Source organism: Oryzias latipes, chromosome 13, assembly GCF_053564925.1.
Source record: "Oryzias latipes strain Hd-rR chromosome 13, Olatipes_Hd-rR_3.1".
NCBI lineage: Eukaryota > Metazoa > Chordata > Actinopteri > Beloniformes > Adrianichthyidae > Oryzias > Oryzias latipes.
In genome coordinates, this window is record NC_136249.1 from 37,070,758 (window position 1) to 37,092,603 (window position 21,846).

The window sequence follows — 21,846 nt, forward strand, 5'->3', positions numbered from 1 at the left end:
TGTCCATGATTGAAAGGAGTCTGTTCAGGGACCTCCTCTCCATCACTGCTTCAAATGTGTCCTGTTTGCAGCCAATGACAGAACCCGCCTTCCTGATCAGCTTGTTCAGTCTGTTGGCGTCACTGACTGCAATACTGCCCCCCCCCCCCCCCCCCCCAGCAGACCACGGAGGAGAACAGGGTGCTGGCCCCCACAGACTGGTAGAAGATCCCCAGCATCTTACTGCACACATTGAAGGACCTCAGCTTTCTCAGGAAGTAGAGTCTGCTGCAGGCCCTCTTGGACACAGCAGGACTGTGGCTCCTCCAGCTCAATCTGCTGTCGATAGTCACACCCAGATATTTATACTCCTCCACCACTTCCTCATCCTTGCCCAGGATGCAGAGGGGTTGTAAGACTGTCCCTTTCCTCCGGAAGTCGATCACCATCTCCCTGGTCTTGTCCACATTGAGCAGCAGGTGATTCTCTCCAGCCCACTCCACAAATCCGTCCACCAGCCTCCTGTACTCCTCCTCCTGTCCACCGCTTATACACCCCACAACCACAGAGTCATCAGAGAGTTTCTGTAGGTGACATGACTCTGAGTTGAGCTGAAAATCTGAGGTGTATAAGGTGAACAGAAATGGGGAGAGCACAGCGCCCTGTGGGGCTCCCACACCACTCAACACCACGTCAGACAGGACGCCGCCCAGTCGGACAAACTGTGGCCTGTCTGTCAGGTCTGCACTGCATGTGTTATTGAACATTTGCAGAATGTAATAAAAAATGCAACATTTATAAAAATTAAATAAAAGAACACAACACAGTTCTAAACACAGAATACAATTGTTTTAATCTTATGAAAATCTTAATTATTAAAAACAAAATTAATTAAGAACAAAAGTATTACAGATTTTTAAAACAAACTGTTTTTCTTTAATAACCATTTAAGGCAATCACAGAAGGAAAAGTAAAGTAAAAATAGGAAAAAAAGAAAAAATTGAAACAATAGAAATAACTTATGACACTGATCCAAAAGATTTAAAGATGTTAATTTTTTCTTTAGCCTTTGTATTTTTGGAAGCAGAAATTACTTAAAAGAATGCTGCAGTTCCAGTTTGAGTACAAAGAATGCATGTTTTTTATCAGCAAATTTACTTTTGTAAATATAAAATTTAGCCACAAATAACAAGATGTTTATAAAAATGAAAGAATTACAATTTCCCTTTTTAAAAATATGAAACCAAGTATTTTATACTAAAGTTGAAAATCAGCAAAAATAGAGTGGGTGATGAATTTGTGGATGATAATTAATTAATTGAATTCACAGACCAGAACAAATGAGAGCATGTTTCTGAAACTGGTGATTAAGTCAGCTTTACATTTAGATCAGTGATAAATCTGTGTTTAAATGAGATTTCTTTGACTTTGTCAAGAAGACTTTTGTGGTAAAAACCAGAGTTTTCCCATTTAATGTTAGATGTAGAATTAGCCCAATAGAATGTAGCTGATGGGACAAAAACCAGATGATCAGATTTTACGTCTGAACTGTTTCCAGAAGCTCAGAAAAGCTGAAGCTAGCGTTCCGCGTGACGTCAGAATGTTACGTCTTTCTGCAGGTGTACTATAATTAGAATCTTTTGGAAAAAATGTTTACAATTGATTAAAAATCGCATTCACCCCAACTTTAATATAAAGTTTGAATATATAATTTTTGGCCTTCATAATAAAAATTTGGACTCAAATAAAAAACTCATAATTAATCTTATTATTATTTTTGGCAAATTCTATGTACATAAATGTAAATTTTCTTCATCTTCTATATTTTTCCCTGTTTTAATCAACCAAATTGAAATGTATATCAGTAACATCTCCAAGAGTCTTAATCAGAAAGCTGTATGTCTATATGAAAGTGTCAGAAACCTGAACGTTTTTATGTAAAATGTATTTAATAGGTATGCTCCCCTGGTATATCTGAATTTTATTTTGTAAAATGGTGTTTTGTATTGTTCTTCCGTTTTACACAATAAAGTTGTTTAAAAAAAGTTGTGTTTTCCTTCTGCTCCGCTACTGAAAAAAGGTCCAAAGCAATGAGTTATATCGCTAAAGGAGACATGCCCGCTTGGGAAGCCTGGCCGACGGTGGCGGAGCGCGACGCCATCTTGGTGAGGTCGACGACGCCTACATGACAATGATTTCTACAGACATTGGTGGCATCTAAGTAGCTTATATATAATTTATATTTATTAATATTTCTATTTTATTTATACATATAAATAAATATATAATATATGTTTATAATTTATTCATATATATATATACATCAATTGTTGCTGTTAAATAAGAGAAACAGTCAACCTTAAAAGCTCAAACTTTAATGAAAAATGCATAGTTGCAGGACTTCTTATAAATAAACAAAATATTACAAAGAATTTTTAAAAATACTTTTTAAACATTTCGAAGTTTTAGACCTATTTGACATGTAATTTAAATGATTTAGAAAAGCCCAACAATAAGTCAATAATAATAATAAATAATAACAATATATAAATAATAAGTCAGTTATAATAATAATAATAATTATGAATCAATAATAAATAATAATAATAAATGATAATAATAAATCAATAATAAGCCAACAATAAGTCCATAAGTCAACAACAGATTTTCTCTTTTAAAAAAACAAAAAACAAAGAAAAACAATAGATTTACACTCCTGGTTCATGTGAGTGATTAATTTGTGTAACACACATGGTCTGGTACCGGGTTTCAAAATGTTCTGAACATATCCAGACTGTATTACTAGTTGGTACCACAGTGATCCATCTGGGTTAGATCTTTTCATTGCTAAGATCCACTTTTTCCTGAAGTCTGAATCCATTGGAAACCTGCAAGAAAAGTTCAGTCACTGAGTCAGAAATGTATAAATCTATATTACTATAATAGCCTAGTCCTAGTATACTGTATACAGGTTTTACACAATAAAGTTTACATTTATGTTGACAGCAATTATCCGTACATCATGCAGCATGTTGATAACAGCCCTGCAGCATCATGCATGTCAACATGTGTTCTATTAATGAAGCCCCTGCAGCATTACAAAAAAAAAAAAATTATAATACTTACCTGTGAAATGCTCTGCCTTCCTCCTTCGTGGACTCATATCTCTGATTTTGGCAGTTGAAACCCGCACAATGAACTGGCATTTTGCAAAAAATGTGTTCACATGCTGCACTGCAGTAGTAACTTGACCTCACCAAGATGGCGGTGCTCTCCTCCCATGAGGAACCACGTGATGTCTCCTCTAGTGATATAACTCATTGGTCCGAAGCTCCTTTCCCCGCAGACGACAGGGGGCGTGGCTCCCGTCGCTATGCTACCAGAACCCGGAAATGGACGGTGCAAAGTTTTGACCATGATGCAGCGCGGCAGTCCAGATGGAGGCCTTTCGCGCTCAAGCGGAGCTAATCCTGCACGCGGCCGTGGAAGCCGCCGTTTCCGCGCTGCTGCGACCAGGAACTGCGGGAGTTCGGGAGGGCAGCGAGGTGAGTTCTGACCCGGACTGGAGAGTCGGCTCAGACCAGCGCGTGTCCGCGTTTAGGGTGAGGAAGGGAGGAAGTGTGAGGCTAGACGCTTCGGCGGCGTAGGACGTCCTCGTGACCCGTCAGGGGCGGGGCTTAGACTCCTTCAAAGGAAAGGACGTAATTTTATCCGCATCAACGTTATTTTTGTGATGACCGGCGTCTTTGATGTCCGTCATGACCGGAAGCGGATGTTCAGTGGAACCAAAGCTTTAAATCTGTCAACAGTTGATGTCCTGGAATCCGTAAAGAACTTCTCCAAGTTTATCACATTGAACCACTAACTCACCTGTAAAGGTAATTGACCTCATCACGTGACGTAGAACCCCTTGATCTGCAGGTAGAACCCCAATGGAACCACTGAAGGAACCAGACACCGTTTAGTCAGGCTTTCTGCCCGTTACAACGGGGTTTCACTCAGGTGTGTGTTTGTGTGTATTGATGTGTGTGTGTGTGTGGGTGTGTGTGTATCAGCGTGTGTTTTGGTGTGTTTGTGTGTGTGTATTAGTGTGTGTGTGTTTAGGTGTGTTTGTATGTGGGTGCATGTGCCTGTGTGTGTGTGTGTGTGTATTAGCGTGTGTGTTTTTTGGTGTGTTTGTGTGTGTGTATTAGCGTGTGTGTGTGTATTAGCGTGTTTGCGTGTGTGTGCTTGTGTGTATTAGCGTGTGTGTGTGTGTGTTAGTGTGGGTGTGTGTATTAGCGTGTGTGTGTGTGTGTGTTAGTGTGGGTGTGTGTATTAGTGTGTGTTAGTGTGTGTTTTTGTGTGGGTGTGTGTATTAGTGTGTGTGCCTGTGTGGGTGTGTGTATTAGTGTGTGTGCCTATGTGTGTTTTAGTGTGGGTGCGTGTATTAGTGTGTGTTAGTGTGTGTTTTAGTGTGGGTGTGTGTATTTGTGTGTGGGCCTGTGTGTGTTTTAGTGTGGGTGTGTGTATTAGTGTGTGTGCCTGTGTGGGTGTGTGTATTAGTGTGTGTTAGTGTGTGTTTTAGTGTGGGTGTGTGTATTAGTGTGTGTTAGTGTGTGTTTTATTGTGGGTGTGTGTATTAGTGTGTGTGCCTGTGTGTGTTTTAGTGTGGGTGTGTGTATTAGTGTGTGTTAGTGTGTGTTTTTGTGTGGGTGTGTGTATTAGTGTGTGTGCCTGTGTGTGTGTGTGTATTAGTGTGTGTGCCTATGTGTGTTTTAGTGTGGGTGTGTGTATTAGTGTGTGTTAGTGTGTGTTTTTGTGTGGGTGTGTGTATTAGTGTGTGTGCCTATGTGTGTTTTAGTGTGGGTGCGTGTATTAGTGTGTGTTAGTGTGTGTTTTATTGTGGGTGTGTGTATTTGTGTGTGGGCCTGTGTGTGTTTTAGTGTGGGTGTGTGTGTTAGTGTGTGTTTTAGTGTGGGTGTGTGTATTTGTGTGTGGGCCTGTGTGTGTTTTAGTGTGGGTGTGTGTGTTAGTGTGTGTTTTAGTGTGGGTGTGTGTATTTGTGTGTGGGCCTGTGTGTGTTTTATTGTGGTTGTGTGTGTGTGTTAGTGTGTGTGTGAGACCATGAGGGCAGGCATGTGACGGTTTTTCAGTTCCTGCTCCGCTCTGCTTTACAGTTTTGTCTCCCATTGTTTTCCTCCAATCACGTCCGCCGTCAGAGCAGTGGGCGGCGCTGGTTTCTGCGGTCTGACCAAAACCTTCTGCTCCCTGCAGGCCCGCCTCGTTGCCGTGTTGGACGCCATGTCCAGAGAAGCCCTTCGCCAGATCTACAGAGTCTTCCTGGAGCTCCAGACCAGCATGGAGACGGAGAACAAAGCTCTGAAGGAGCGACTTGGCCGCCTGGAAACCGACGCCCCTTTCAGGGAGAGCGCCCCGAGTCCTAAACCCCCGTCGCACCAGGGTGAAGCCGTCAGCGGTAGGTTCCTGAACACAACATTGGGTTCCTGAACACAACATTCGTTCCCTGAACACAACATTGGGTTCCTGAACACAATATTGGGTCCCTGAACACAACATTGGGTCCCTGAACACAACATTGGGTCCCTGAACACGACATTGGGTCCCTGAACACGACATTGGGTCCCTGAACACGATATTGGGTTCCTGAACGCAACATTCGTTCCCTGAACAAAACATTGGGTTCCTGAACACGACATTGGGTCCCTGAACACGACATTGGGTCCCTGAACACAACATTGGGTCCCTGAACACATTCGTTCCCTGAACACGACATTGGGTCCCTGAACACGACATTGGGTCCCTGAACACAACATTGGGTCCCTGAACACATCATTGGGTCCCTGAACATGGCATTCGTTCCCTGAACACAACATTGGGTTCCTGAACACGGCATTCGGTCCCTGAACACGGCATTGGGTCCCTGAACACAACATTGGATCCCTGAACACGACATTCGTTCCTGAACACGGCATTCGTTCCCTGAACACAACATTGGGTTCCTGAACACGACATTGGGTCCCTGAACACGACATTGGGTCCCTGAACACAACATTGGGTCCCTGAACACAACATTGGGTCCCTGAACACAACATTGGGTTCCTGAACGCAACATTCGTTCCCTGAACAAAACATTGGGTTCCTGAACACGACATTGGGTCCCTGAACACGACATTGGGTCCCTGAACACGACATTGGGTCCCTGAACACGACATTGGGTCCCTGAACACAACATTCGTTCCCTGAACACGACATTGGGTCCCTGAACACGACATTGGGTCCCTGAACACAACATTGGGTCCCTGAACACATCATTGGGTCCCTGAACATGGCATTCGTTCCCTGAACACGGCATTGGGTCCCTGAACACAACATTGGGTCCCTGAACACGACATTCGTTCCTGAACACGGCATTCGTTCCCTGAACACAACATTGGGTTCCTGAACACAACATTGGGTCCCTGAACACGACATTGGGTCCCTGAACACAACATTGGGTCCCTGAACACAACATTCGTTCCCTGAACACAAAATTGGGTCCCTGAACACAACATTGGGTCCCTGAACACGAAATTGGGTCCCTGAACACAACATTGGGTCCCTGAACACATCATTGGGTCCCTGAACATGGCATTCATTCCCTGAACACAACATTGGGTTCCTGAACACAAAATTGGGTCCCTGAACACATCATTGGGTCCCTGAACATGGCATTCGTTCCCTGAACACAACATTGGGTCCCTGAACACGACATTGGGTCCCTGAACACAACATTGGGTCCCTGAACACGACATTGGGTCCCTGAACACGATATTGGGTCCCTGAACACGACTTTCGTTCCTGAACACGGCATTCGTTCCCTGAACACGAAATTGGGTCCCTGAACACGACATTCGTTCCTGAACACGGCATTCGTTCCCTGAACAAAACATTCGTTCCCTGAACACAACATTGGGTCCCTGAACACGGCATTGGGTCCCTGAACACGACATTGGGTCCCTGAACACGACATTGGGTCCCTGAACACGACATTGGGTCCCTGAACACGACATTGGGTCCCTGAACACAACATTGGGTCCCTGAACATGGCATTCGTTCCCTGAACACAACATTTGGTTCCTGAACACGACATTCGTTCCTGAACACGGCATTCGTTCCCTGAACACAACATTGGGTTCCTGAACACAACATTCGTTCCCTGAACAAAACATTGGGTCCCTGAACACGACATTCGTTCCTGAACACGGCATTCGTTCCCTGAACACAACATTGGGTCCCTGAACACAACATTGGGTCCCTGAACACGATATTGGGTCCCTGAACACGACATTCGTTCCTGAACACGGCATTCGTTCCCTGAACACGACATTGGGTCTCTGAACACGACATTGGGTCCCTGAACACGACATTGGGTCCCTGAACACGACATTGGGTCCCTGAACACGACATTCGTTCCTGAACACGGCATTCGTTCCCTGAACACGGCATTCGTTCCCTGAACACGACATTGGGTCCCTGAACACGACATTCGTTCCTGAACACGGCATTCGTTCCCTGAACACAACATTCGTTCCCTGAACACAACATTGGGTCCCTGAACACGACATTGGGTCCCTGAACACGACATTGGGTCCCTGAACACGACATTGGGTCCCTGAACACGACATTGGGTCCCTGAACACGACATTCGTTCCCTGAACACGACATTGGGTCCCTGAACACGACATTGGGTCCCTGAACACGACATTGGGTCCCTGAACACGACATTGGGTCCCTGAACACGACATTGGGTCCCTGAACACGACATTGGGTCCCTGAACACAACATTGGGTCCCTGAACACATCATTGGGTCCCTGAACACGGCATTCGTTCCCTGAACACGACATTGGGTCCCTGAACACGACATTGGGTCCCTGAACACGACATTGGGTCCCTGAACACAACATTGGGTCCCTGAACATAGCATTCGTTCCCTGAACACAACATTGGGTTCCTGAACACGGCATTCGGTCCCTGAACACAACATTGGGTCCCTGAACACAACAATCGTTCCCTGAACTAAACATTGGGTTCCTGAACACGACATTGGGTCCCTGAACACGACATTGGGTCCCTGAACACGACATTGGGTCCCTGAACACGACATTGGGTCCCTGGACACGACATTGGGTCCCTGAACACGACATTGGGTCCCTGAACACAACATTGGGTCCCTGAACACATCATTGGGTCCCTGGACATGGCATTCGTTCCCTGAACACAAAATTGGGTCCCTGAACACGACATTGGGTCCCTGAACACGACATTGGGTCCCTGAACACAACATTGGGTCCCTGAACACATCATTGGGTCCCTGAACATGGCATTCGTTCCCTGAACACGACATTGGGTCCCTGAACACGACATTGGGTCCCTGAACACGACATTGGGTCCCTGAACACGACATTGGGTCCCTGAACACGACATTGGGTCCCTGAACACAACATTGGGTCCCTGAACATGGCATTCGTTCCCTGAACACAACATTTGGTTCCTGAACACGACATTCGTTCCTGAACACGGCATTCGTTCCCTGAACACAACATTGGGTTCCTGAACACAACATTCGTTCCCTGAACAAAACATTGGGTCCCTGAACACGACATTCGTTCCTGAACACGGCATTCGTTCCCTGAACACAACATTGGGTCCCTGAACACAACATTGGGTCCCTGAACACGATATTGGGTCCCTGAACACGACATTCGTTCCTGAACACGGCATTCGTTCCCTGAACACGACATTGGGTCCCTGAACACGACATTGGGTCCCTGAACACGACATTGGGTCCCTGAACACGACATTCGTTCCTGAACACGGCATTCGTTCCCTGAACACGGCATTCGTTCCCTGAACACGACATTGGGTCCCTGAACACGACATTCGTTCCTGAACACGGCATTCGTTCCCTGAACACAACATTCGTTCCCTGAACACAACATTGGGTCCCTGAACACGACATTGGGTCCCTGAACACGACATTGGGTCCCTGAACACGACATTGGGTCCCTGAACACGACATTCGTTCCCTGAACACGACATTGGGTCCCTGAACACGACATTGGGTCCCTGAACACGACATTGGGTCCCTGAACACGACATTGGGTCCCTGAACACGACATTGGGTCCCTGAACACGACATTGGGTCCCTGAACACGACATTGGGTCCCTGAACACGACATTGGGTCCCTGAACACAACATTGGGTCCCTGAACACATCATTGGGTCCCTGAACACGGCATTCGTTCCCTGAACACGACATTGGGTCCCTGAACACGACATTGGGTCCCTGAACACAACATTGGGTCCCTGAACACAACATTGGGTCCCTGAACATAGCATTCGTTCCCTGAACACAACATTGGGTTCCTGAACACGGCATTCGGTCCCTGAACACAACATTGGGTCCCTGAACACAACAATCGTTCCCTGAACTAAACATTGGGTTCCTGAACACGACATTGGGTCCCTGAACACGACATTGGGTCCCTGAACACGACATTGGGTCCCTGAACACAACATTGGGTTCCTGAACACATCATTGGGTCCCTGAACACGACATTGGGTCCCTGAACACGACATTGGGTCCCTGAACACGGCATTGGGTCCCTGAACACATCATTGGGTCCCTGAACATGGCATTGGGTCCCTGAACACGACATTGGGTCCCTGAACACGACATTGGGTCCCTGAACACGGCATTGGGTCCCTGAACACGACATTGGGTCCCTGAACACGGCATTCGTTCCTGAACACGGCATTCGTTCCCTGAACACAACATTGGGTTCCACCCTCAGCGTCTCGGCGGTGTTTTCCGTCAGACTGATCCGTTGTGTCTCCTGGCAGCGTTGAACGAGGAGCAGCAGAAGGAGCAGGAGAGGAGGAGGAGGAGGGAGCTGTACAAGGAGAAGAGGTTTTTCTGCGAGCTCTGCAACAAGGGCTTCCACCAGCACCACCAGCTCCTGAAGCACGCCTCGTCCCACCAGAAGCCTTTTCCCTGCAGCTCGTGCGATAAAGGTTTCTACGGCGAGCGGGCGCTGCGGCGACACCAGATCAGCCACCAGATGAGGGCGGCGCAGGAGAGCGACCCCGACCGGCTGCTGCGCTGCGACGTCTGCGACAGGAAGTTCCGGCTGCTGCGGCAGCTGCGGGCGCACCAGGCGTCTCACCGTCTGGAGAGGGATCCGCTCAAGTGCGACACCTGCGATCGCACCTTCACCTCCAAAAGCGCGCTCCGGTACCACAGCGTGTCACACGCCAAGGTCAAGCCCTTCATCTGTGACATCTGTGGCAAGAGCTTCATCAGGAAGAAGAGCCTGGAGGAGCACCAGACTGTTCACACGGGGGTGCGGCCTTACCCCTGCCAGACCTGCGGCAAGAGGTTCTCCACCACGGGAAACCTGCGCGTCCACAAGAGGGCGCACTCGGAGGAGCGGCCGTACAAGTGCAGCGAGTGCGACAAGGCCTTCAAGTTCAAGATGGGGCTGCTGCACCACGGGGTGGTTCACTCCGGGGAGAAGCCCTTCTCCTGCCAGGTCTGCGGCATGAGCTTTGGACTCAAGTACAACCTGCAGAGACACCTGCGCCTGCACAGCGGCGAGAAGCCCTACAGGTACCAGCCGCACAGACCTCCTGTTGGCGTTGGAATGAGGCTCCCCCCATCTCACCTGTCCCCTTCCTTCCCTACTGCCCCTCCAGGTGTAATCAGTGTGGTGAAGGTTTTTCGGGGACCTGGGCTCTGAAGACCCACATGCTGGTTCATGGCGTGGAGAAGCCCTTTATGTGCGACCTGTGTGGTAAGACCTTCTTCTACAACTGCCAGCTGCAGAAGCACCAGCAGGTAGTTCACGGGGGGGCAGGTCGGCCCAAGCCGGGCGGGGACGTGAGCCGCCGCGCGTCCGCCGCCGTCAAACCGTTCAGCTGTAAGGCCTGCCCGAAGAGCTTCAGCAGCTGCAGCACTCTGAGGATGCACGAGAAGAGCCACAGCCAGAGCAAGGACTTCACCTGTGACACCTGTGGCAAGGCCTTCCACCTGCGCCACCTGTACCTGTACCACGTCCGCCAGCACAGCGGCGTCCGCCCCCACAGCTGCGTCGTCTGCGGCAAAGGCTTCCTGCTGGCGTCGCAGCTGAAGCAGCACGAGCTGCTGCACACCGGCATCAAGCCGCATCGCTGCGTCCAGTGCGGCAAGGAGTTTAGAACGCCACAGAACTACCGGCGCCACCTGCTGGTCCACACCGGGGAGAAGCCGTACAAGTGCAGCGTCTGTGACCGCAGGTTTCGGCAGTCCAACCAGCTGAAGTCCCACATGCAGCTCCACACGGGCATCAAGCTGTACGCGTGCGGCCGCTGCCGGCAGGGCTTTTCCGACTCCCGGCAGCTCAGGAAGCATCGCTGTGGAGACGATGTTCCCGAGTCCAGCAGCTCCTCCCTCAAGCAGGACCTCCAGCCCTGGACACCAGCGTCTTCAGCCAGAGACACCAGACTTCCTGTGTGAACACCTGTGGGCCTCCTGTCTTCCATGAACTTCACCTGGACAAAGGTGTGAGGCGATGAGAGATGATGGACAGCAGCTGGCTCTCTGACTTCACCCAAAATGACGACAGATTCTCTGACCAACGCTTCATTCATGTTCTCATCTCGGAAAATCAGTCATCGATTTGGAACCACCCAGCAGACTGGAAAGACCCGCGGCCTCGGGTCTCCTCTGGTACCCTGTAGATGTTGCTTCTGGGTCTATTTTTAGAACCCCCCCTGTTTCTCTGATCAAACTTAAAGGTTTGAAAGAACAGATCCGTTTGAACTTGTTAAAGGCGTAAAGACTAATTGAAAGCAGAGCCAGACTTGAATAAACTCAAGCCTCTGGTTCTCTGGTTCTCTCTTCACATCAGTATCTTCCTGGAGAAGTCCAACATCTGAGCTGGAACCAAACATTTTTCTGTAGAACACAGAGAACATCTTCATGGTGTTCTTCCAGTTCTTGGTGGTTTCATGTTCTGGAGCTGCTGCATTCATGTGCTTCAGGGAACTGTTCCAGGTCCTGGACCTACTCCAGGAGGGTTCTGATCCAGGTCCAGACCTGATCCTGAACAAAATTCCTCTAAAAAACTCCTCCTGTTGTGATGACACTTCTCTGACTTTTGCAAAGTTTGACCTAAAATCTTTTCTCTGGAATAAACTGTTTTTGTTTTTCACTTTGGAAAGTCTGGTTTTGGTGAACAAATGAATGAATGGACACAGTCATAGATTTGCTGTTATTGCAAAGTGATGCATTAATAAAATGATTCAGGAATCCATCACACACTTTTCAGCACTGAAGAGGTTTTCTACCACTTTGACTGATTTTTTTTCCTTCTGTCCAACAGCTGAGCAAGCAGATCAGAGCTGAAGGCTTTTAGTGTTGGACAGGTTTTACTATCACAAAAAGAGGTTATAGAACTTAGAGAAGCCAGGGTGTAGATTTATATAAACCCCTTTTTGCTGTATTATTTTTTATTTATTTGTCACATTTAGTGTGTGTGGGGAGGGAGAGGGTAAGAATGCGGGAGTGTGGGGGGGGGGAGTAAAAGGAAGAGAGGTGGAGAAAGTGGGGATACAAGCACTGATTTGAATGAGTTATTTTAAGCTGTAACAATTCTACCAGATCTGCTGGAAAGACAAATATTACATCCAACTGTGAAATTCTGAAGACATCTGTCCATCAATACACTGTGGGTTAGGAGGAGGGATGAAGCAGACAGGGAGCAGTGTGCACGTCCACGTGGGGGTGGAGATACATGCATGCTGCCAAAGGGAACCGTGTGTTCATGAGGGGAACAAGATCCTCCCCAGCCAGACCAGGAGAGGCGGGGAGAGATCCCCAGGCCAGGAGCGTCCCCTTCATCCGGACCCAAGCAGCCCAGGAGGGGACCGCCCACCCACCCAGCCAGGCGCAGAGAAGGCCCCCCCCCCCCCCCCCCCCCCCCCGACGCCCAGAGGCATAAGCGAACCCGACGTCCGGCCCCCAGGCCACAGGACAGGAGCGCTGGTAGCCATGGGGGCCACCGGGCACCGAGACAAGGGCCAAGGACGAGGCCAGGGCCCAGAGAACCCATGAGCCCCCCACCACCCGACCGGCGCCCCGTGTCTGCAAGCCAGCCCCGGCACCCGACCCAAGCAACCCAGAGATCGCCGCGCACCCACAACCCCCCCCATAACCCTGCCCTCTACAACCCGCCATATTATGTTACCCCTCGTCCCCCCCACCCTGTGATGGGGAGGGAAAGCCCCAGAGGATCCCAGCGAGCCAGCCCCCAGGTCCGTCCCACCCATGAACTCTCGCACACATACTTACAATCTTCTGGTTGCCCCCCGCCCCCAGTTAGGCCCCCCAGCATGACTCGCCCATCCAGTTCCCGGGGCCCTATGTACCTGTGTGCAACATTTATTTGGGTGAGAGCGGGGAGGAGCAGGCGGATGGGCACAACTGGGGGAAGAAGGCTCCCCCCGAGCGACCGGCCCCCCAGCTGGCCGCGGGAAGGCCCCCCCCCTCCCAGGGCGTCATTCCAACAAAAATACCAGCTAAAGCTCGTCTTTTGCGCTGTAGCTTTCCACAGAATCCGGCATCAGACTGTGGAACAAGTGAACAAAACCATGAAGCTCAGAGACTCGATCTCCGGCCGTTTTATGCACTACATCTCCCATGATGCATTGGGTTGTGAGAGTGACAGCGCAAGGAGATCTGTTGTTAAACGTCTTGAAACCAACGAACACACATCAAACTGTTTTAAAATCTTCTAACTTATCTTTTATTGCATCTTTTAGAAAAAAACAGCTGCAGTTTCCAGCTTTTTCTGTAACAATTATCTCAAAAATGCATGTGAGATTGTGGAGGGGCTGTAGATCAATACAGACTATGAGTTTCTCTTTTTCTTTTTTCTTTTAATTTTTGGATGCTGGTGTGCCGCGGGATTTTTTTTAAGGTTAAAGTGTGCCGTGGCTCAGAAAAGGTTGAAAAACACTGCTCTAGATAACTCCACTCCCAGTGTTAAAGAGCCTAGGATAGAACAAGGGTTACACACAAATATTTGGAGGTCAGATCTGAAGCTGTACCCCGTTTCAAGAAACAGGGTGGCTTCCTCCTACCAGAATAGGTTCATTGGTTCCTGCAAATTGTCACTAGGTGTGAATGTGAGAGTGAATGGATGTGTGATTGTGGCCCTGTGACAGACTGGAGACCTGTCCAGGATGACCTCTGCCTTGACCCACGAGTGGCCGGGATAGGCTCCAGCAGCCCTGTGACCCCGAAAGGGACAAACGGGTTAAGAAGATGAATGAATGACTAATACTAGTAAACGGTTGTGAGGATGCTGAATGAAGGTGTGTGAGCATTAAAGCATGTAATGTAAGTTACATATGACACCCTTCCCATGATCCCCTGTCCGAGCGGCTAAAACTCAATAAACTTCACATCTGTAACAAAAGCGGTATAAAAATGAAAATAGTAACAAACAGCCCTGATTGTAAAGGAAAACCATTCCAAGAGGCTCTTAGCTGCAGTCTGTGTTCATTTGCTGGACAGGCCATGTCATCTTCACCAAAGTTACCATTTTCAAACTCTGCATGTGCCCCCCAAACCACGCTGCTGTCAGACCGCCACACCGCGCCTCAGATGGCGTCGATACATTTACTCAATATTGAAACCCGACGACTCAAATCCTGTTGTGAACGCAGCTCCAGAACAGAAATGTATATTTTGTAATAAGTCATAGTTGTATGGTCCACAGTAAAAACGCAGATTTAGACTCATCAGGAAAGAAAAGTGAGACGATTCTACAGGAAGCGATGCTCCCAAACCATTCCAGCAGGTTCTCTAGCTTAGACGTTTGTCGGCAGATGGCTGCAGAGCAGCATCAGGTTATTGTTCCTGAATCAGCTCCTCGTGTCTCCTGTCCCATGTGCTTTTGGACCTTACCGTTCTCCTTGTGCTCAGCTTCTCTTCAGCCTTTCAGCTTCTCTGGTTTGTTTTCCGTCTACATGGTGCTTTTACATTCTTGACTTATCACACAAATATGTCGTTTCCCTCAGGATCAAAGTCTTTCTCTAGGGGTTTCTCCCACAAGAGACTGACCTCTCAGAACATGCAGCTGGAACATCTCCTGCTGCCTTGCTCACCAACCTGTGAAGTGTTTCTGGACTGTTGGACATCCCAAAAGTCTGTCCTACAGAAAATTCCTCCATCATGTCAGACTGCGCTGAACTGATAAGAGGTGGAGCTCCAAGGACCAAAGCTGGAACAGCCATTCTGTGATACACACCATCATCTAGTCCCTTTAAACCAAGTTAACTAGTCAGTTTTACCGGGTTAGTCAGCCATGACAATAAAGACAAAACGTCTGAAGTAAAATCGGTGGGTATCCTGTTGGCTGCGTTGGTGGTTGCCTCATGAAGTGCGACACATCTCATTCGCATAGAGTTGATCAGGTTGTCTATTGTGGTGGTGGGGTTATGGTATGGGCAGGTGTATGTCATGGGCGACGAACACAGGTGCATTTCATTGATGGCCTTTTCAATGCACAGAGATACCGTGACGAGATCCTGGGGCCCATTGTTGTGCCGTACATCCAACAACATCACCTCATGTTGCAGCATGATAATCCACGGCCCCATGTTGCAAGGATCTGTACACAATTCTTGGAAGCTGAAAACATCCCAGTTCTTGCATGGCCAGCATCCTCACCGGACATGTCACCCATTGAGTATGTTTGGGATGCTCTGGATCGGCGTATACGACAGCGTGTTCAATATCCAGCAACTTCGCGCAGCCATTGAAGAAGAGTGGACCAACATTCCACAGGCCACAATAGACAACCTGATCAACTCTATGCGAAGGAGATGTGTCGCACTTCATGAGGCAAATGGTGGTCACACCAGATACTGACTGGTTGTCTGAGTCCCCTGACCCCCTCAATAAAACAAAACTGAATATTTCAGAGTGGCCTTTTCTAGTGGCCAGTCTAAGGCACACCTGTGCAATAATCATGCTGTCTAATCAGCATCTTGATATGGCACACCTGTGAGGTGGGATGGATTGTCTCGTCAAAGGAGAAGTGCTCACTATCACAGATTTAGACAGATTTTTGAACAATATTTCAGAGAACTGGTTATTTTGTGAATGTGGAAAATGTTTCACATCTTTGAGTTCATACCATAAAAAATGGGAGCAATAACAAAAGTGTTGCGTTTATATTTTTGTTCAGTGTAATAATAATATAATAAGCTTTATTAAAGACTCAAGGTCCATTTGCCACAAAAATACACAAAACATATAAAAGCTTGGAGAGTATTAACTCCAGCACCAACAAACAAACTGCATGCTCTGCACCACCGAGGCTGTTTTAATAAAATCCTTAGGTCATCATTATAGGCAACCTGTAGCTTCCTCGTACTGGATGCCCTAGAATTTGTCCACAGGTGGGCAGCATACAAAGGTGTGCAGTAAGTTTTGAATAAAAGAATTTTAAGATTGTCCGAGCATGAATAAAACCTGCGTGCAGCGTGTTTGCCTGAGCATATTAAATACACCGCTGTCTGTGGATATCATGGTCATCTGTAAGCTTATCGTTGATGATATGACCAAGATTTACAGGCCCCACCATCCCAGCCCACCTGTGCTCCCACCTTACTCAATTGTATATAGTGTGTTGTTGTGTTAACTTAATTTTTAAACTTATTCTTAATTGCACCATACACCAAGACAAATTCCTCGTTTTGTAAAGTGTGCTCTACTGAACCTGGCAATAAAACCTTTTCTTTTTTCTGATTTTCTCTGAAGATATTTGACTTTGTGACAGACAGCAAACTCAGAAGCACGAAAATTCAATGCAATGTCATCCTTTGTCCGACAATCATGACAGCACTTTTACTGGAATTAAATAAAACATCCTCCTAAAACCAAATTCTGAACAGACATTTAAAAGTTGTTGTAAACCGGAGCTGCTGGGGCTGAAGACAACTGAATCATCTGCATACATTAGATGATTTACCTTAAAACCACCGACCATACAGCCGGTATTACATGCATTTAAGTCCTTCGACAGGTCATCAGTGTACAAGTTAAAAGGAGTGGGGATAGAATAGCTCCCTGTCTTACCCCGTTGGTCATACCAAACGGGGAAGACACGCCTGATCCCCACCTAACCACCATTTCCTGATGGGCAAACCAGAAGGCTAGTAGTCTTAAAATATACCATGGAACACCCCATTTTTTCATTTGGATAAAAGGTTTGGTGTGATTAACCCTGTCGAAGGCTTTAGATGCATCAATAAAACACATAAGTACAGATGAATTTCCTTGTCTGTACTTGTTAACTATTTCTTTAAACGCAAAAATGCAAACGACTGTCCCATGTTGTGGTTTAAAACCAAACTGATTATCAGCAGATAAGATAAAATCATTAATTGTTTGAGATAAAACTCTTTCTAAAACCTTTGAGAGGACACTGGCTAAGGCTATTGGTCTATAGTTGTCAATGGAGTCAAGCTTGCCTATTCTTGTTTTTATTTACAGGCACCAACAATACAGACATCATTGAGTCAGGTAATACCCCATGAGTCAGAAATCCGGTAAAACAAATGGCAAGAAGCGGTAAAATCCTCGGGTTGGCATATTTAAGATGCTAACTGGTGATGTGATCTAGACCACATGATTTGTTGTCCTTGAGCACCTTTATGGCTTCAGACACTTGGTGGGAGGTTACTCCAATGTTAACTTCACTCCCTCCTTCTCCCATTTCAAATGATTCACCTTTAACACCATTGAATAAGGTGTAGTAATGCTGTCTCCAGAGCTCTGCTATATTAACAGCACCTGAGACGCCTTCAACTGTGCCTGGTAGAGACGTCTTACAAGTGTTGAACGTTTTTACCTCTTTCTAGAAGTCAGTTAGGTTGTTATTTAAGAGTTTATGTTCTGCTCATTCTTGCATATAAAGCGTAGAGCATATTTATAACATGCATTTGTCATTTTTTTCTGTTGAAAAACTGGCCCTTGTCTGGGTTTTTGCTCTTCTACCCATGAGTAAAAAGCATCTCTGGCTACAGCATGATATTCAGCAACATCATCATTCCATCCTGGTTTTATTTTTCTTCCCCTCTGTTTAGGAATGTAGAGGGGCTTACTGGCCTCAAACAAGGAGTTAATTATGTCATTGTACACGACACAGAGCTCCTTGCTGTGTGTAACATCACTACAGTTAGCCTTATTACACCAAATAGCATCTTTAGGAAGATGAATGCTGCTTAAGGATTTATCTGTTTGGGCATAATAGCTCAGTATTTCCCTTTCTGTAGCAGGTGCCCAATCTAATTTTTTCCCTTTTACAATACTGTTTCTTGCCAGGGCAGGCAAGTGCTCCCGATTAATTGACAATATAAAAGGCATATGGTCAGACATACTTTCCCCGTATAAAATGCTCATCATACTCAAAGAGTTATGTACATCAGCAGTGCAATATCCCTACAAACTAGATACCTTGAACAATATCTGGACATACCCCAGCAACCCGTTTTGCCGGTCTCCTGCTGCAGCAAAACCCCACTGCCGCTTACGTCATCAGAACACGCCAATTACCGACCTGGGGGCTGGCTCGCTGGGACCCTCTGGGGCTTTCCCTCCCCATCAAAGATGGGGAGGGAAAGGAGGGTTTTAGGGGGGTGGCTGTGGGTGCGTGGCGATCCCTGGGTTGCTAAGGTCGCGTGCCTGGGCTGGCTTGCGGGGACGGGGCGCCGGTCGGGTGGTGGCCGGCTCATGGGTTCCGGGGGCCCTGGCTTCGTCCCTGGCCTTTGTCTCGGTGTCCGGCGCCCGGTGGCCCCCATGGCTGCCGCCTGGTACGGCTAAGCGCTCCTGTCTTGTGGCCTGGGGGCCGGACACTGGGTTCGCTTGTGCCTCTGGGCATTGGGGGGGCCCCTGTAGGGGGGCCCTCTCTGTGCCTGGCTGGTGGGGTGGGCGGTCCCCTCCTCCTCCCCTCCCGGGCTGCCTGGGTCCGGATGCTGGGGGGGCTTCTGGCCTGGGGGGCTCTCCTCCCCTTTCCTGGTCTGGCTGGTCTGGCTGGGTAGGATCTAGCTCCCCTTATGAACACACGGTTCACGTCGGCAGCATGCATGTATCTCCACCCCCACGTGCACGTGCACGTGCACACTGCCACACTCCCTGTCTGCTTCATCCCTCCTCCTTACCTACAGTGTATTGATGGACAGTTTTTTTTTCTCGCTCATCTTAGTGTCAGATTTTCACCTTTGATGTAACATTCGTCTTTCCAGCAGATCTGGTATAATTGTTACAGCTTAAATTAATAACTTAGTCAAATCAGTGCTTGTATCCCCCACCTTTTCACCTTTCTTCCTTTTACTCTCTTCCACCCTCCCCTCACATTCTTCCCCTCTCCCTCCCCACACACACTAAATGTAACAAATAAATAAAAAATAATACGACAAAAAGGGGTTTATACAAATCTACACTCTAGTTTCTTGAAGCTATATAACCTCTTTTTGTGATAGTAAAACCTGTCCAACACAAAAAGCCTTCAGCTCTAATCTGTTTGCTCAGCTGTTGGACAGAACAAGTTAAAAAAAAAAAGAACACGCCAACTACCTGGACTAATAACAATCTGCGTCATCACTGGAAAAATCAAAAATGCGGAGTGGATTTTCAGATGCTCCGCTCTCTTCCGAGAGTGAAAGCAACGCCTAATTTAAAAATCGAATTGTTTAATTTGCAGTCACTTTCAAACAAATCATCTTTAATATATGAACACATCACTGACAGACAAATCGATGTGATGTGTCTAACTGAAACCTGGCATAAACCAGAGCAATACCTATCACTAAATGAAGCCTTCCCCCCAGACTACACCTACCTTGAAAAAGCCAGAGTTACTGGACGAGGAGGAGGCTTAGCTGTCTTATATCGCAGAAACCTTCATCTGACACCCATTTCAACACCTGTACTGTCTACATATGAATGCCTGTTATTCAAATGCAGAACAGAAAAATTAAGAATAACAGTAATCCTTATTTACCGACCACCCAAAATAAACCCCGGCTTTTTCACTGAACTCCAAGACCTGCTGACGACAATATGCTGACGACAATATGCGGAACATCACATCACCTAGTACGCTCATACTAGGTGACTTCAATTTACATGTAGACACTCCTACAAACTGCTCTGCTGTCGAGTTTTTGGAATTACTTGACACCTTACAGCTAACACAGCATGTAAAAGAACCCACACACTCTAAAGGAAATACTTTTGACTTGGTTATCACGGACACAGCCACAGAGGAACTGCGAATTCTTAAAAGACTTGGACGAGCCATGGAACGAAGACTCGTAAAAAACAACCTGGCAGTACACAAACAGGCCTATCGAGACCATCAAAAACTCTACTGTAGAGCCCTTACAATAGCCAGGTCATAGTTCTATTCCCACAAGATCAATAGCAACACTGGAAATTCAAAACAGCTGTTTTCCACCATACGCTCTCTGCTTAAGCCCCCCACACTTACCCATAGTGATGCTAGTGTCAGCAGCTGTGATATATTCACGGATTTTTTCACCCAAAAAATATCTTCCTTAACTTCCTGCCCACTACTACTATTCCCACCTCATCTGCAAACCCGACTGTACCAACAGCTCCAAGGACCCCTTCTGAATTCACACCCACTACACAGAAAGAAGTTGAGGCCATCTTAAGGGTTATGAAATCCTCAACCTGCTCACTTGACCCCCTCCTAACAGTGCTGATCAAAGACAGCATTTCAAGTATCAGTCCAATTATCACAACTATAATTAACCAATCACTACAAGCCGGTCATGTTCCCCTGCTCTCAAAACCGCCATCATTAGACCACACTTAAAAAAACCGACACTGGACCCTGATAACTTGGCAAACTACTACTACTACTCTTTTTTCCATCTCAAAAAGATTGTGAAGCTCCGCCCCTCACTCACCCAGTCTGATCCAGAAAAACTGATCCTTGCATTTGTCTCCTCCAGACTAGATTACTGCAATGCTCTCCTTGTTGGGATTCCTGGCAGGAGCCTGGAAAAGCTCCAGCGCATCCAAAACTGCGCTGCTAGGGTCCTGACAAGGAGACGCAAATTTGACCACATCACTCCTGTCCTTCAGTCACTTCACTGGTTACCCATTCGTTCCAGAATTCAATACAAACTCGGTCTCCTCACCTACCAATGCGTCCATGGAACTGCCCCTGCCTGCCTCAGTGAGCTCCTTTCCCCGCACGCCACTTCACGACTCCTCCGCTCCAATTTCACACACTGCCTTCATCAGCCAAGGACCAGGCTAACCACTATGAGAGACCGAGCCTTTCAGGCTGCTGCCCCTCCACTCTGGAACAATCTTCCACAATCCCTCAGAGCCCCACAAAGCCTTGGCACATTTAAAAAAGGCTTAAAAACGTTCCTTTATAATAATGCTTTTTAGTACTATTATTGTTGTTTTTATTTTTGTCTTACTTTGTTCTTATTGTAAACTATTTTTATTCCTGCCTCCATTGTAGCGCTTTGAGATTTTATCTAAAATGTAAAGCGCATTCCAAATAAAATGTATTATTATTATTATTGCTAAAACAGTGATCCAACCATGACGTGGTATGCCAGGCCTCACTCATATCAGTAAAACTATCAGGAGGTAAAAGCATCTTACTTGAAAAGATAAGATTATCATGAAAACAAAACTCACTCAAATAGTTGGCAAAAATAGACCCACAGTCTGTAACATCAGTATTCATATCCCCAACAACATATTTACTAGTATTGGGACTGTC

General features: G+C 47.1%; 1 protein-coding gene across 3 annotated transcripts; it reads left to right on the forward strand.

Annotated features, from left to right (window-relative positions):
• Positions 1-3,320: 3,320 nt before the first annotated feature.
• On the forward strand, positions 3,321-12,322 carry LOC144981627 (uncharacterized). Of its 3 annotated transcripts, none has more exons than XM_078929838.1 (4): positions 3,321-3,524; positions 5,236-5,437; positions 9,866-10,631; positions 10,718-12,322. In XM_078929838.1, exons 1-4 carry the CDS (start codon positions 3,417-3,419, stop codon positions 11,514-11,516), a joined length of 1,875 nt encoding a protein of 624 aa, XP_078785964.1. In that variant the 5' UTR covers positions 3,321-3,416; the 3' UTR covers positions 11,517-12,322. The 3 variants fall into 3 exon arrangements, with proteins under 3 accessions (XP_078785964.1, XP_078785965.1, XP_078785966.1); XM_078929839.1 differs by lacking the exon at positions 3,321-3,524 and adding an exon at positions 3,695-3,857; XM_078929840.1 differs by lacking the exon at positions 3,321-3,524 and adding an exon at positions 3,869-3,981.
• The last annotated feature ends 9,524 nt before the right edge of the window (positions 12,323-21,846 follow it).

Excerpts from the sequence above, each read along its gene's own strand:
- LOC144981627 (XM_078929838.1), top strand. The coding sequence starts at position 3,417 with ATGGAGGCCTTTCGCGCTCAAGCGGAGCTAATCCTGCACGCGGCCGTG. Across the intron at positions 3,525-5,235 it reads GAGTTCGGGAGGGCAGCGAG|GCCCGCCTCGTTGCCGTGTT; the intron begins GTGAGTTCTGAC and ends TGCTCCCTGCAG. Across the intron at positions 10,632-10,717 it reads AGCGGCGAGAAGCCCTACAG|GTGTAATCAGTGTGGTGAAG; the intron begins GTACCAGCCGCA and ends CTGCCCCTCCAG.